The sequence below is a fragment of the Eretmochelys imbricata genome, chromosome 1 (genome assembly GCF_965152235.1).
Source record: "Eretmochelys imbricata isolate rEreImb1 chromosome 1, rEreImb1.hap1, whole genome shotgun sequence".
Taxonomy (NCBI): domain Eukaryota; kingdom Metazoa; phylum Chordata; order Testudines; family Cheloniidae; genus Eretmochelys; species Eretmochelys imbricata.
Genome location: NC_135572.1, coordinates 55,657,317 through 55,673,595, shown reverse-complemented (window position 1 = coordinate 55,673,595; position 16,279 = coordinate 55,657,317). Strand labels below are relative to the sequence as shown.

The window sequence follows — 16,279 nt, the reverse complement described above, 5'->3', positions numbered from 1 at the left end:
CTTGCCTGGGCTGTTGGTGGATGCTGCTGCCCCACTGACCAATCAGAAGGCCCGTAGTTCCAATTATTTATGCTGCCTATCAACTTCCTTGCCAAGAAAACACCAACGAAACCAAAAGCTTTCAAATGGCCAGTGAACATGCAACACCAGCAGAACGATGAGTCCCCAGCTCCTGTTACTGCCAGAGTCCCTTCCTCTGTCCTGCACTGGAAGGTAAATACTGGTGTATAAAAACTAGTGTAGGCCCTGAGCACAGTATCATTCCAGAACATGCAACTATGATGCATGACAACTTACTTAGATAGGAAAGTATTTTAGGTATTTTTAGATCCTTGGAGAAATTCCATTATCATGAAACTTAAACCATGCCATCCCCACATGGATTTTTTTCTCTCTCTCCCCCACTCTCTCACACATTCACTCTCTCTCACACACGCACACAAGGATTTTGAGCACTGCCTAGTTATGTAATCGTGGACTTTGCTGTGCCTTTTAGAGCTTTGATTTCAACAACAGAGCATCAAATAAAAAAGCAATATTTATCATGCTTAGCAAGTCAGAGTCCCTCAAGGCAAAATACTGTACCCGATGGATGAATTTAGGCCCCAATCCAGCAAAGCACTTAAGCACATGCTTAACTTTCAGCAGGTGAGTAGTCTCATTGAAGTCACTGCGATAAAAATGAAGTATATGTTTAAGAGCTTTGCTGGATCAGGGCCCTGCTGTGCTAGCTGCTGTTATAACTGCTATACAAATATAAATCAGGAGAACTAAATGTTTTTGCTCTCAAGTGTATAATTTCTGCTTGTGTATTGCCATTTGATTTGGCCTCTAGCCTAATCATTTGAATATTCTCTATCCTGCCCTTTACAAAACTTTACCACCTTTCTAAATGAGAGAATTTAATGCAAAAGTCATTTCACAGGTTAAACTGCAACTAAATTGCCCAATTATTGACAACCAACAATCTTTCCTTAGGGTGCAATGGACTAAAATAGCTGGTACATGCAGCAAAATGAAAACACTGGAGCAAAAACATAAACTAGAGCATCCCCTCCACCATGAAATACAAGATTACAAGGGGAGTACCATTGTTTCAGTGTAACACTTGGCCATTTGTGGTAGATGATCGTTAATTCAGCAGGTAAATTTGAAACATTTTATTGTTGGCTTGAGAACTATAATTAGAACACTGCAGAGAACACTTCACCCCTTCCAACAGCAGGCTCCTCTTCAGTGTTACAGCTCTGAATGCTGCCCCATTCTGCAGCCTCCACGTATACATCAAGCTATTTTAGCAAGAGACTCCCACTGCTTCTGGCACTCAATGGAACTAATGAGCAGGTTTACTTTCGTGTCACTGTTGCTCTAAGGTCAGTGTCCCAGTGTTCTTTCAACCACCCTGCTGTACTTCCCTGTCCCTTTACTTGTTCCTCTTGACCTTGCTCCCTCTGGCAAGCTTGAAAGAGCAACAGACTGCCTGCCATTCCTTATATGATCAAAGGGGGTGACGGTGTTCCTTGGGGAAAATGGAGCACAGTGAGGGGGGAAACCATGGCTTGCCAAGTCCAAGGTTGAATGTGCATCCTGTATTTCTCAAACAACGCTGTGACACTGATCTAGCAGCTGGCTCATGATCCATAAACACATTCCTCACTATACATCTCTCCCTTGTCCTCTGCCAAGATACAAAAGTTGAATTCACCCCATGCAGAAGTCAAGTCTCCTTATTCCTTCCTGTTTCCCTTAGGGCATGATTGAGACATTCTGAATGATCCCAGCAGGTGAATTTTTGGTCCCGGTTCTTTTAAAGTAGCATTTCAGCCAGAACTTTCTGTATTCGGGATCATCACAGGAAAAAGTGACATATCTCAAAGCAGTGGTAGAATTCTTATTTTGTTGTTTTAGAAGACACATCCTGGGAGTAGCTAGTGACCAAAAGGAACTGTTAGATGGAGTCCATCACCCTTCCAAGACAGGCAGAAGCCCCCTGAAAGATGTGTTATGAATACAGGGATTTTCAAACCAGCTTCAGAAATTTAGCCACCCATCTTCCTGAGGCTTTGTGAAGATGTCTGGAGTGGCTCGTGAATGTGAGTGCCAACCTCAGGGCAGACTGTTACAAACCAGGGCACAACCCCCGAAATTGGTTGTTTGTTCTATAATTAGATATCACCAACCAGGTGTCAAGTGTGACTTCTTAAGTACTATAACAGCCTTGAGATGGAGTCAGACAGTCCCCTTGGGCACTTCCAGGCAAGCCTGGCTTTGTGACAGATGGTCCCCTACACCAAAACTCACAACAATATTCAGGTTACTCCCAGTCCCAAAGGACCAGTCACTCACCCCAGGTCAATGGTACCTTAGATACCTCACCAAAGATAACGCTTGTAACCAACCCTGTAAGAAAGAAAATAAAGATTTATTAACTAGGAAAAAGTAGTAAGAGTTATTTACAGGGTTAAAGCAGGTAAACATAAACACACAAATGAGTCACAGTTGTAGGTTTCAAAAAGTAATAGAAGCTGCTGTAATGTGCAAGCTCTGTATGTCCTTTAGGGCTAACCCAAGCTAAACAGCTTGGGGATCCCTTGCTTATGCTTAGAAATATTGCCCTCTCCAAATTCCAAGCAGCATAGTAATACAGAGCCTTCTGGTCAGGGATTTTTATTCCTTTCGCCCAGCATTCAAACAGTAATGGGATGAGGGTTTGTACACATCCTCTCTTCCTGGGTGTGGGGAGAGCAATCAATAGTCTTTTGTCCACTGGCCTTCTGTGGGCCTTCTTTTGTTGGGCAGGAGATGACACCCGTTGTGGTAAACTAGTATTTCACACTTGGTAATGCTTCTCTCCTGACTCGGGGGTGTTTCCAGTTTCATAGAAAACACTACTATAGTTACAAAGCAAAAATATTACCTTACAACATGGGGTACAAATATTGTAAGTGAGATTATTGCATATAGCAATTCACAAGCATTTCATACAGTCCACACACTAAATGTCTCTATAAATCTAATACCTATTTTAACAGTACTAACACACAGGTGAGCCCAATTAGTTTCCAGATATGCATTTGTCAGTGTTCAGTGAGGCCTGGGGCCCTTGGCATGACTTGACACCTGGTTTGCCAGCTTCTTTTGAAAATCCCAGCTGAAATTGTTGTTATGCTTGTGTAGAGGCAAAAAGAATGGATTTTTCCATGTACAAGAAATATTTATTAGATAAGAGTTCTCTGTTGTAAAATCCAGCTATCTGCACCAATCATCATCTCTGGGCATGTATCCCAGAGCTTAAAAACATAAAGTACTACAGCAGAATATAATATATATAAAAAAAGCTTCCCACTTCCTCAATAGCCTGAGAACATAGCCTGACCTTAGTGACTGCGTTCTGCTTGCCTGAATTCCACCTGAGCTTTCCATTGGTTAAAGGATTCTTCTTCACTAACTGTTTTGTGATGTTGCTGTGCATGATTATCAGGCAGTAGATTCTCCCTCCGACGTGGCAAATAAGCTTATTCTGGTGGGAAGGTAGATTGGAAAGGAATGTGGGATCCTTTAGGAAGAAAGGGGGTATATCGGTGTTATAAATTGCTGTCAATAGTCAGGAACACATACTGGAATATGTCCTATACATTAGAGCAGGCTAAACTCTTACTTTTGGCTCTGCACCAGCCAGACTTGCCATGCTGTAGGGGAGTTGAAGGATCTCCACACCTGCTCCACAGTGGGACTCAGACCTTTTCTAGGATTGGGTGGCTAATGACATAAGGTCCTGAAGGTCCTCCTTCAGCCAAGCTTCCCACCCTTTGGCAACACTTGAAGGATTCTGGTCCTGCACAGAGGCCACCACCAAAGGTGGTATTAATCCTTATGGAGTAGCCACAAAAGTGGGACCTAGCAAGTCGCTAAGTCTGGCTGCCCTCCCAGGGCTGGACTAAGGCGTAGGCTATATAGGCCCATTCATAGAGCCCAGCTCCTCAAGTCATTTGATTGTGTCAGAGTCGCAGCTCTCTTTCTTTTTTTGAAAACAGTTTCCAGGTCTCAGGATTGTGAAGAAAACCCCGAAAACATGCAACAAGTTTAACAGTGCTGTGGTCCTGCAGACAGCCTGACATAATTGCTCTCAGAGGTGAGAGCTTCCCATTCATCTTCACAGGTTCTGAACTCCAATATCTGCTGCAGTGGGAATGCTGCCAACACCACCCAACAGAGAATGAGGTGTGCCCAGAACGCATATGGCAGGGCTGTGGCTTGACACCCCACCCCACCTCCCCGCCTCCGCTACACCCCAGTGCCTGGGGGTAAGCAGCTTCCAACTCTGCCTTTCTAGAGGGCACAGGGGACACTTGCTGTCACCCCTGCTGCTCCAGAGGGAAGGATGGCCTCTGCTGCTGCTCCTGGAGGGAGGAAGAGGGCCTCATGCTGCTGCTCTTGCCTCTATGGGAGGGAAGGGAGTCCTCTGCCAACCCCATTCAAAATGTGCCACGAAAACTGAGCCACAGGGGCCGCTGTGTCATGGTGTGCTTAGGACCCAGGATTGCCTCAATCTGGCCCAAATAAAAATGACCTGTGGGATGGGTAGGTGTCTTGAGGTGGGAGAGCAGATGTCTCCTTTTTCTCCAATAGGGCAGTTTTTCCCAGATAGAGGCTGCACCTTCTCCCATTGACTATTCCATTTCTGAGCTGGTGGTGATCTCAGGCTGCGTGGTCTCCTTTAAATTCCTCTACACAATACAGGGAATCTGCCCCCACCCCTCTTCCCAACCCCTGCAACAGAGATGTGATGGCTCTGTGCCTGCAGTGCCTCCTATCCCCAAGGGCATAAGGGAGTGGGCTCCTGGGCTCTATCCCCTGAACAGGGGGAGAGGTCTGGAGAAAGCAGTGGACATGTTATTCCTTGACTTTAGCAAAGCTTTTGATACGGTCTCCCACAGTATTCTTGCCAGCAAGTTAAAGAACTATGGGCTGGATGAATGGACTGTTATGTGGATAGAAACCTGGCTAGATCATCAGGCTCAATGGGTAGTGATCAATGGTTCCATGTCTAGCTGGCAGCCGGTATCAAGCGGAGTTCCCCAAGGGTCGGTCCTGGGGACAGTTTTTGTTTATTAATGATCTGGAGGATGGTGTGGCTTGCACCCTCAGCAAGTTTGCAGATGACACTACTCTGGGAAGAGTGGTAGATATGCTGGAGGGTAGGGATAGGATAGAGCAGGACCTAGACAAATTAGAGGACTGGGCCAAAAGAAATCTGTTGAGGTTCAACAAGGACAAGCGCAGAGTCCTGCACTTAGGACGGAAGAATCCCATGCACTGCTACAGACTAGGGACCGAATGGCTAAGCAGCTGTTCTGCAGAAAAGGACCTGGGGTGATAGTGGACGAGAAGCTGGATACGATTCAACAGTGTGCCCTTGTTGCCGAGAAGGCTAACGGCATTTTGGGCTGTATAAACAGGAGCATTGCCATCAGATCGAGGGATGTGGAAAAATTGGAGAGTCCAGCGGAGGGCAACAAAAATGATTAGGGAGCTGGAGCACATGACTTATGAGGAGAGGCTGAGGGAACTGGGATTGTTTAGTCTGCAGAAGAGAAGAATAAGGGGGGATTTGATAGCTGCTTTCAACTACCTGAAAGGGGGTTCCAAAGAGGATGAATCTAGACTGTTCTCAGTGGTACCAGATGACAGAACAAGGAGTAATGGTCTCAAGTTGCAGTGGGGGAGGTTTAGGTTGGCTATTATGAAAAACTCTCTCACTAGGAGGGTGGTGAAGCACTAGAATGGGTTACCTAGGGAGGTGGTGGAATCTCCCTCCTGAGAAATTTTTAAGGTCAGGCTTAACAAAGCCCTGGCTGGGATGATTTAGTTGGGGATTGGTCCTGCAGGGGATGGACTCGATGACCTCCTGAGGTCCTTTCCAACCTTGATATTCTATGATTCTAGGACAAGAATAGCCACATGTGCGCCTTCCCCCCAATCAGACTTTTGGTTGTACTGTTCATCTGTGGAATCAAACTGGATCCCTGGTCTCTACAGGCAGCTCTATGCCGCACAGAGCAAATCAACCTCCGGATTTGGCCCACTGAGTATTTCTCCTGTTTGACTGGCATGGGGAAAGGCTGCTTGCACTGGAACCCTGGGGGTAGTTTTGAGTAGCAGTTTAGAACTTCGTTACAATTTTCAGACCTGTTATGATAAGGGCAGAAGATGATTCGTGCAGTTATTTCCGAGGAGGCATGTGAAAGTTCCAGAACGGAGTTATGTGCAGTAGGATCCAGTGCTCTACTACAACACCACAGAGTGACTCAAAAGCTGCCTGTAGTGCAGAAAAAGACACCAAGAAAACAAAACAAAATAAAAAACATCGACCCTTCTGATTTGCAGTCACTGTGGAAACCAGCCCCACAGCCTCTCTCTCTCTCTCTCTCTCTCTGGACTTGGCAGGGAGTGGGGCTGTCCGCTCCACTGCTAACCTATTTTCAATGCCAGCAACCTCTACTTTAACTGTCAAGTGTAGTTTTCCCCTGCATTGAAAACAGCTATCTGCCAACCAAGTAAGCTCGGAGGCTTGTCTGACGAACCATTATAGACAGCAGGGGAACAATTTAAATAGTTTTGCTTCTTTCATTTCTTGAAAGGGTTGTAGGCAAACTAAATCCTCTGAGTGTTCCCGATTTAGGTGAATTAAATATAGGTAGACAGAACAGAAATCAGACGTCAAGAATTATAACATTCAAAAACCAGTCGGAGAACACTTCAGTCTCTTTCGTCTCTCGATTACAGACCTAAAAGTGGCAATTCTTCAATAAAAAAACTTCAAAAACAGACTCCAATGAGAGACTGCTGAATTTGAATTAATTTGCAAACAGGATACAATTAACTTAGGCTTGAATAAAGACTGGGAGTGGATGGGTCATTACACAAAGTAAAACTATTTCCCCATGTTTATTAGCCCTCTCTCCCCCCCGAATTGTTCCTCACACGTTCCTGTCAACTGCTGGATATGGCCCAACTTGATTATCACTACAAAAGTCCCGTCCCCCGCCACTGATAATAGCTCACCTTACCTGATCACTCTGGTTATGGTGTGTTTCATGTTCTCTGTGTATATAAATCTCCCCACTGTATTTTCCACTGAATGCATCCGATGAAGTGAGCTGTAGCTCACGAAAGCTTGTGCTCAAATAAATTTGTTAGTCTCTAAGGTGCCACAAGTACTCCTTTTCTTTTTGAGAACTCTAGAAGGAGCACTGCACCTCAGGTCAGTAAAGAGCAGCCAGCCTCTTAGTTGTATTTGGAACTCCTCTGAAACCCAGAGGAATCCGCTCTGATGATATTTTTCACTTTTTAAAGTCTCTCTTCACCAGCAGCCTAAAACACTCCTGCTCTTTCATTATGCAAAAAGGTAATAAAGGCCCAGTCATTCGCAGCTGCTTGTTTTATGCAGTTTAAGGCAATATCCTCTCTATTTTAGTGGAACTGTCCAAAACTTGTTGAGTTTCCTTCTTTGGGGAAATGGTGAAGTAGACAGGACATTTTTGCAGTGTAAAATTTCACAGTTTTATAAATGTTATTTTAGAAGCATTTTTTTAAAGAAAGGCCCAGAAGCCCTGCTTTTTGTTAAGACAGACTTGTATAACTACACTAGAGAAAGGGGCGGGGTTCTGTATCTTCATAGATTCACCAGTTTTGCTTCAGGTGTGAAAATTTCTAACAGGCAGACTCCACAGCTCTGTCCCTTCCAGCAGATTGGCATCAGTCTGAGGAAAGAGGAGTAGTGTACAGTGAAGTCTAAATATCTTTATTCATTGAGGTTTGGAAATGTAGGCTACAATTCTGCAAGAAATGCATGCAGGCAATCCCTTTACACATGTGCAACTGTAACACCAACAGACCCCGGTCGCTGGCGGGCAGGATTGAATCTGGGACCTCTGGACCATCCATTCACAACTACTCAGGAGGAAAAAAAAGTTTCAGAATTTAATATTCCCTTGGCAATAGCCCAGATTCCCTGTTGGATTTGGTGCTGTGTAGATTGGTAAAAGGACCCTAGAGAACCTATTTGGCTCAAGTGTACATTCCAACACAGACTTTCTGTCTATATAAACACTATGTAATAAATCCATATTGTAAATATCTCTGAGATCCTGAAGTGCTTATGCCAATTTTCTAATTAGCCATACTATAGACAGGATTCTGTGGCTCTGTATCATTTAATGACTTGTACCTTTTTCAGGTGGCCATGTTCAGTGTTTCACTCATTACAGTAGTGCTGAGAAGCACCAATCAAGACAAGTGTGTTAAGCACTACATAAATGCATAAGATGACGCAGTCACTGCCCTGAGATATTTACAGCCTTCCAGTACCTCGCATTAGCATTACATTTAATACCAAAAAAAAAAAGAGCAAGAAAGTTCCTGTAAGCTCAGACACCAAATTCATGAGCACCTAGCTAGATTAGATAGCACCGATATCTGGCTGCCTTCTACCATAATAGGAAGGCTTTGGATGGAGGTGTATAAATATAAGTTGCTTACAAGGAGAATGAAACCAATAAGCTGATACAGAAGATAAAATGCACAGCACCATAAGCTGTATTTGGTTACTTCTGTTTTCATTTGCCTCCAAAAGGAAAGAGCTTATAAAGTTATGGTGAAAGCAAACCTTTCTTCTTGAATAAAACATGGTTTCCTTGGTTTGTTTGTTCATCTTAGGTACTTGTGAAATTGGCTGGGCTTACTACTGCACCGGAGGAGGAGCAGCTGCCGCTATGTTAATCTGCACTTGGTTGGCCTGCTTCTCTGGCAAGAAACAGAAACAGTACCCTTACTGAGGCTGGCGGCCTGAGAGTCCAGTTTAGAGAATGAATGAGCTTCAAGAGGCCGAAGTGACTTGCAGACTTCTTCTGAAAAAAGTGCTTTAGCTCCTAACTGCAGAACAGTCAGTGTGAAATGAGAATGCACCTGGTCAAGGACATGAGGTGACACTGAATTGCGGGGAGGGTGGGGAGTCTGGAAAGCTGGACCAAACACTGCGAATCTTGGAAGGCATGGGCAGTTCTTGCTTGACAGAGTATATTTCTGATCTGTTCTGGAAGAATTCAATTTTACGAGCTAGGAATGCTCCCCTTTGGTAAATTGTGAAGGTATGGGTGTACCAATGAATTGAAAGACTGGTGAAAATAATATTTTGGGTAGGGTGTAATCTTCCAAAGTTCCCCTTCAGCACAACACACACACACACGTATAGACCATGGCACAGAACAAATAAAATGCAAACTTACTGGTGCATTTTTTCTTTTTTTTAATTCATTGGATGGTTTAAAATTCAATGTTATACCACTTTTTAAACTACACGTGAAACCTAATAAATGGACCAATAAGCCACTTTAACAGTATTTTGTATATTCTCTGTACTCTTTTTCCCAAAACTTTTATTCACTGCTTATTCAGCCCTATAGAATTTTTATTTAGCTTCTGTGTTTTCAGCATTATTACAAAAATGCGACATTTTACTCAGCATATATAGGGGCTTTGCCTATAGTACTATTATGAAGGGCAGTAAATGGACATCTTTCAGTCCATGGAGAATTCCACTCATGGCACTGTAGGATATTGTTGGTTACGTAAGACTAATGGGAAACGTCTTCCAGATATAGATTTTGTCATCGTTACGTTTAGCTCATTGTTGTTGTATTGTGCTGTACCATGTTTATCATTTCAATATTCATTTTTGTAAAAAAAGTATATAAATGTGCTATTATGTTTGTATTTGAAAATCTCTGTAAATAAATTTCTCTCTGATCAGTACTGGAAATGCATTATAGTGTCATCAGATGAATCGGTTCATTTCTTAGATCTCCATAAAAATTTCTTGCAAATAATCACATCCTTCATACTCCTTTTAGGTACATTCTGCCCCTAACATGTACACAATTTAACTCCCATAAGAACCTGTCACAGTTATAGAACACCTTTCCTTCAAAAGGATCATTAACCTCGCAGACTGATATACAAACTATTCACAAGTGACTTCATCAGTCTTTGGGCTGAAACATAGCAACAATTGACAGACATGGCCACCCTACACATTTTGGGTCAGGAAGTGAAGGCTAGTTGATCCAACCAAAAATGAAGTTGCCAGTCTCAGCTAGGCAGTATGCCATTTTGGAGGGTCATGGTCATGTGAATAAATCTAAAGACTGAGTGTCTGAACACCTGGATTCTAATATCTGGCTTTGCCACTGACTTGCATTGTGACTGTGGGCCTGTCACTTATCCTCTCTGGGCCTATCTATGACATGGGGAGAATAATACCCATGATGTGTACATGTGAAATATTATTTTATTTATTACAAATGATTACCCAAGCTGGATTTTGGCCAGGATACCAGAGCTAATGCCTTGCAGATATGAAAAATGCTGCGGGATCTGTAATGATCACCAGTGGGGTAAGGATCTTGGTTTTGCATGTCATCTGAAAGACAAAGAGTCAAATTCTTTCCTCATTTATTCCAGATTTACTTTGATTTGACTCCACTGACATCAGTCGAGTTACTTCAGCTGTTTACTAGTGTAACTGAGCAGAATTTAGCCAAGCGCCCCCAACAGCAGTGTCCCCCTAACACCATGTTGGTCTAATGTGAGTTATGCAGACATCAGGGTGGAAATCCTAGCTCCATTGAATCACAGAATATCAGGGATATCAGAATATCAGGAATATCGGGAGATCATCTAGTCCAACCCCCTGCTCAAAGCAGGACCAATCCGCAATTTAAATTATCCCAGCAAGGGCTTTGTCAAGCCTGACCTTTAAAACCTCTAAGGAAGGAGATTCCACCACCTCCCTAGGTAACCCATTCCAGTGCTTCACCACCCTCATAGTGAAAAAGTTTTTCCTAATATCCAACCTAAATCTCCCCCACGGCAACTTGAGACCATTACTCCTTGTTCTGTCATCTGATATCACTGAGAACGGTCTAGATCCATCCTCTTTGGAACCCCCTTTCAGATAGTTGAAAGCAGCTATCAAATCCCCCCTCATTCTTCTCTTCTGCAGACTAAACAATCCCAGTTCCCTCAGCCTCTCCTCATAAGTCATGTTGTCCAGCCCCCTAATCATTTTTGTTGCCCTCCGCTGGACTCTTTCCAAATTTTTCCACATCCTTCTTGTAGTGTGGGGCCCAAACCTGGACACAGTACTCCAGATGAGGCCTCACCAATGCTGAATAGAAGGGAATGATCACATCTTGGATGTTTTGCCATTAACTTCAATGGGCTAGGATTTTACCCCGAGTGTAGAAGAGACCCCATAATTTTAATACTCTCTTTAGAAATATATGGTTGCTTTCTAAACTATAATTATTCATTTTGCAATAGTGCCTAGAGACCCCATCTGAGATTTGGGTCTCATCTGTGCTAGGTACCGAACAAATAACCTAGTAAAAAACAGTCCTTTCCCAATCTCCAATAGACAAGACAAGCAAAAATCTCTCATTTATTTCAAGGAAAGCAGCATGATCGTAGAATGTAATTCAGCATTTCCCAACTGATGAACTTGCACGTTTATTAATCATAAAATTAACTGATATTACATTTCAAAACGTATTTTTCTGTTCGTATATTTCCAATTGGTTTTTTATATACAATTATGTATGCCAAGGTTATGATGTTTGTTCTAGTTACCACTTTGTGGCTTAATAACCTCGGAAAATTGTACAGTGGGGCTGGCCAAATAAATTGGACAGAGTTCCAGAGGTGTGGTTGCTGTGGGAAGAGTTATGTCAGTTTTGAATGATTAATTCCGATCTTCCTAAACAGATTTGTATTGGGTTTTACTCTAGGATGAGTAGTGTTTATCCACTTTACAGTACCATGTGCTGAGAAGTATATTGTACCCTGTACTTTCCAGATTAGCCCATAATAGCCATATCATGTTTGACCTCGAGTTTCCATTAAGAACCACATCAGCTATATTGTGGAGACTTAGCGCCATATACTGGCCTCGATCCTCACATGCTCTTCCATTGGTATTAATGAGAGTTGTGCACAGAATGCTAGGGCCCTTCATATTTCTGTTTTTGGGTTTTCCGAGCATTACATTCTCACTACAACATAGCACCAAATTCAGACCTAGCGTACCTGTGAAACACAATTGACTTCAGCGGAGTTCCACCGATTCACACTAAGGCTGAATTTGCCTAATAGAGGGGTTGAGTGCAGCCTTTTTAACATTAAAGCTAAATAGTCACATCTCCCTATGTGGTGGTGGCTCCCTGGGTCCTTTGCTCCACAAAGCGCTCACTCGAAATTGCCTGCCTCTGCACATCACTCCGCCACCGAAACAATGTTGTGGGGCTTCCTCTTAAACAGCAGAGTGATTTACAACGTTCCAGAGACTTGATTATGAAAATGTAAGTACTCTTCTTCTAAATGTAAGGAACCTTGCACACCCCCATACTCTTGGACTCTAATTACGGTATGACTGAGTTCATCCGAATTAGCTTGCAATTTTTGTTTTATTTGGAGTTGAATAAAACAGCAGTTTTAAATAATCTAGTCAATGATGCAGGCTGCACCTGCTCTGTCACTGGTTAGCATATAACTTTCAGCTGCTGAGACATGAATAAACCAATCCCAGTTTAATTAGGTTTGCCTGTATTCATATGTTTTGGTTTTGACATCCATTATGTATTATAATATAAATGCTGTTTGTTGTTTGTAACCAAGGGACTCCTCGATGCTGAGAGGAAGAGGGCAACATAGGGTTACAAGGATCCATTGCATCTGGTATCTACATACTAGTTCAGCAAAGCATGTTATATAAGGTCTCTACCGGAAGCCTGTGTCACACGGATCATCATAATCATTGTGAAATGTATGTACGGATAACATGTAAGGAGTTACGTATGTATACTGAAAATTATATTCTTACGGTCTGTGAATTGGGACCCATCACCAGAAGTTGAAAAACCAGTTTCTTTCAGGCAGAAGATGTTTATCTATCGGTCTGTTTCTATATAAATTGAGTAATGCATCCTTTACATGAATGCCTATTTACAGTCTGAGCAAAATGCAAATCAAGACCAGCTGACTGCTCTTGCCAAAGCTTTTGGACTCAGCCAAGCATTGACAAATTCATTGCTGGAAACCAGTCTCGTTTACCTGTGTGTTAGTAAGGTTACAATGGTATTGGACTTAGAGCATTTAATGTTTAGACTTTATGAAATGCTTGTAAATTGCTGCATGCATTAATCTCACTTATAGTATCTTTATCACATGCTATAAGGCAAAATGTAAGTTTTTGCTTTATGACTGTAAAAAATGTTTGCTCTGAAACTATGAACCTAGTCAGGAGGGATCGTTGCCTAACTGTCAAGAAGGCTAACAAAACTAAATGGGCCATTGTGGGACATCACAATACAAAGACTTTATTAATTTTCCTTTCCCACCCATGAAGAGGCTACGTACAAAAGGGCTCATCCCATCAGCTTGAATTCTAGAAGAAGGAAATAAAAATAGCTGACAAGAAAATTTGTCACTTCTTTTTTGTTGTTTGCACCCTCACAGGGCTGGAGCTATGAAACAGAAGCAGAAATCCCCAGAGACAACCTGGTGTAGCCCTCAAAAAGACATTCAGAGCTGACAAATTACTGCAACTCTACCATTTTTTAAAACCATAGACTAACTCAGTTGTGTATATGTGCTTGCCTGCTTTAACCATATCATAACTCTTTCATTTATTTTTCCTAGTTAATACATCATTAGTTAATGCTTATAGCCAGTCCTGTAATAAACTGTTTTTGATGAGAGATCCAAGATGCAAGTTGACATGAGGTAAGTGACTAGTCTCTTGGGGCTGGGAGCAACCTGAATATTTTGTGATCTTTGGTGTATAGCAACCAACTATCACTAAATCCAGCTTTCCTCGGTGGCAAGATAGACTGGAATGCACAAGGCGACTGTGAATCTATGGTAAGACTGTTACACTGCTTCAGGAGTTCACATTTGTTTCTGGGTCGGTGACATCTAATTATAAAACACACAATCAGTTTGCAGAAAGAAAAGGAGTACTTGTGGCACCTTAGAGACTAACGAATTTATTTGAGCATGAGCTTTCGTGAGCTACAGCTCACTTCATCAGATGCATACCGTGGAAACTGCAGCAGACTCTATAGAGTCTGCTGCAGTTTCCACGGTATGCATCTGATGAAGTGAGCTGTAGCTCACGAAAGCTCATGCTCAAATAAATTCGTTAGTCTCTAAGGTGCCACAAGTACTCCTTTTCTTTCTGCGAATACAGACTAACACGGCTGTTACTCTGAAACAATCAGTTTGGAGTCTCTTCCCTGTTTCTTGACAGGTTGGCACTCATGGTTGCGAACCACTCCAGACAGCGTGATTCTCCAGAGGAGATTCTAGAACAGGAAAGCACAAGCAGCAAGGATCATCATGTTTGCAAGAGAAGACAATGGATTTTTGGACTATAACTGTAGGGACACAGACAAACTCTGGATCTTTCCACTGAAGAGGCAAGAAGACAGCGTGACTTGTCTTGTGAATGTAAGATCACAGCCAAGCCTGGGTGTAATACTCTGGCAGGATTTGGGGTGAACTTTTGCTCTATATGACATGACAGTGTCTTGGCAGATAAGTTTAGTATGCATGTTATGAGTGTATTTTATATGCAACCCTTTGATTCCAATATTTCTACTTGCCATGATTTGAATTTCTGTTCTTTGTTAAATAAACTGATACTTGCTTTCTCTATAAGCAAATCTAAGTGCCGTGCATTAACCAGAGCTGTGTTCTATGGTGTGACTGGTAAGCTGTAGTGTGCTATTCCTTCAGGAACAAAGGATCTGGGAATTCTGTGAGTGTCCAGTGGATCAGGGGCTGGGCAATCTAGGGAGATGCTCAGAGGACTGAGAGATTGGAGTGTATCTGCCATTAACCTGTAAAGAGAGAGCAGGGCTTGCAGAGGCCTGGAAGGCATTTCTTGTGTTGACAGAGACTGGTGTTGGAGAGCTGACCCACAGCAAGCACAGACAAGGTTTCCTCATGCTAAGGGAAGGTGGGGTTGAGGTGCCTGCATTCCTATCACATTGTTACAAACTGAGGTCCTGCTAACCAGCTCATCTGAGTTCGTAGTCTGAGAACTCAGCGTAACAAACGTTGCTTTGAATTTAACAGTTTAAAATGTAAATTAGATATTTATGGAAAACATACTTGAAAGGCATTTGTGTAAATGGTTATAATATTTATCCTGGTGAATTTCCTATTTAGTTTTTTTCTTTTTTTCTTTTTTTTTTTTTGGTTGCTATTATAGGCTCAATCTTGCAGCCATTACTCAAGCAAAATTTCCATTGACTTGAATCAGGATTGACGGATCAGCCCCTATTTTTATGTTTTGAAAGTTTATTACAGAAGAATCTACATACGAAACATCTGTTTTAGGAAAGTCCATTTTGATTATGTGCCACATTGAGTCCTGAGACCATAACACTGTCTGTGGTTCACAGCACTTCCGTAACAGAAGGACACCAACAAGATAAACCAAAGTCTGTAATACTTTGGTCTAATTTCTGTGGTTGGGTTTAGCCTGTGGATGCTGGATGGCGTTGGTGGCTTGTGATGTACAGGAGTCAGACTAGATGATCTGGTGGTCCCATCTGCCCTTGAACTCTATGAGTGCCAAAATCAACAAAGGAGCTAAATATGAATAGCTTAGCTCATTGTGGTTTTGGTGACCCTCAGCCCAGACCAGCAAAAGTTTGACAAACCTGGGACTTGATTGCTCATCCATCTGGGAAGACTGAGAACTAGAGATGGTGAAATAAGGGACCATTTCTCACAAAAAGTTTTAACCCTCTTGACTAAGAACTCAGGGTGGGATTCACAAAGGTATTTAGATACCTAACTCCCACTGAAATCAATGGGAGTAAGGCACCTAAATATTTTTGTGAATCCCACCCTCAGTGCTTGTCTGAGAACCCCTTCTCTCCACATTTTCCTTGCTATCCATCTCCTATCCAGAAGATCCTAGCACCTGGCCCCTCATTGAACCTTATCAAAGGTAAGAAGGAGGAATCACAGAGTTTGTTGGGCTGATAAGACAGAGACTTAATGGTTTAGGGAAGGCTCAATCATGAAGGTTTTCCTTGGAGATTCAAGTTCAATAACCTCCAGCCTTCAGATGTTGATTCATGATGTTGATTCTCTCCCTGGGAAACCACAATCCAGGGTTCAGTTCACGAGCTGCTTCATGAAGTGAGCC

General features: G+C 42.5%; 1 protein-coding gene across 1 annotated transcript in view; it reads left to right on the top strand.

Moving 5' to 3' along the window:
- LHFPL6 (LHFPL tetraspan subfamily member 6) overlaps window positions 1-9,794 on the top strand; it is a 223,448-nt gene extending 213,654 nt beyond the window's left edge. Inside the window, exon 4 of the mRNA XM_077806670.1 lies at window positions 8,719-9,794. Coding sequence (XP_077662796.1) covers window positions 8,719-8,837 — 119 coding nt within the window. The 3' untranslated portion in view covers window positions 8,838-9,794. The remainder of the gene's footprint in view (window positions 1-8,718) is intronic.
- The last annotated feature ends 6,485 nt before the right edge of the window (window positions 9,795-16,279 follow it).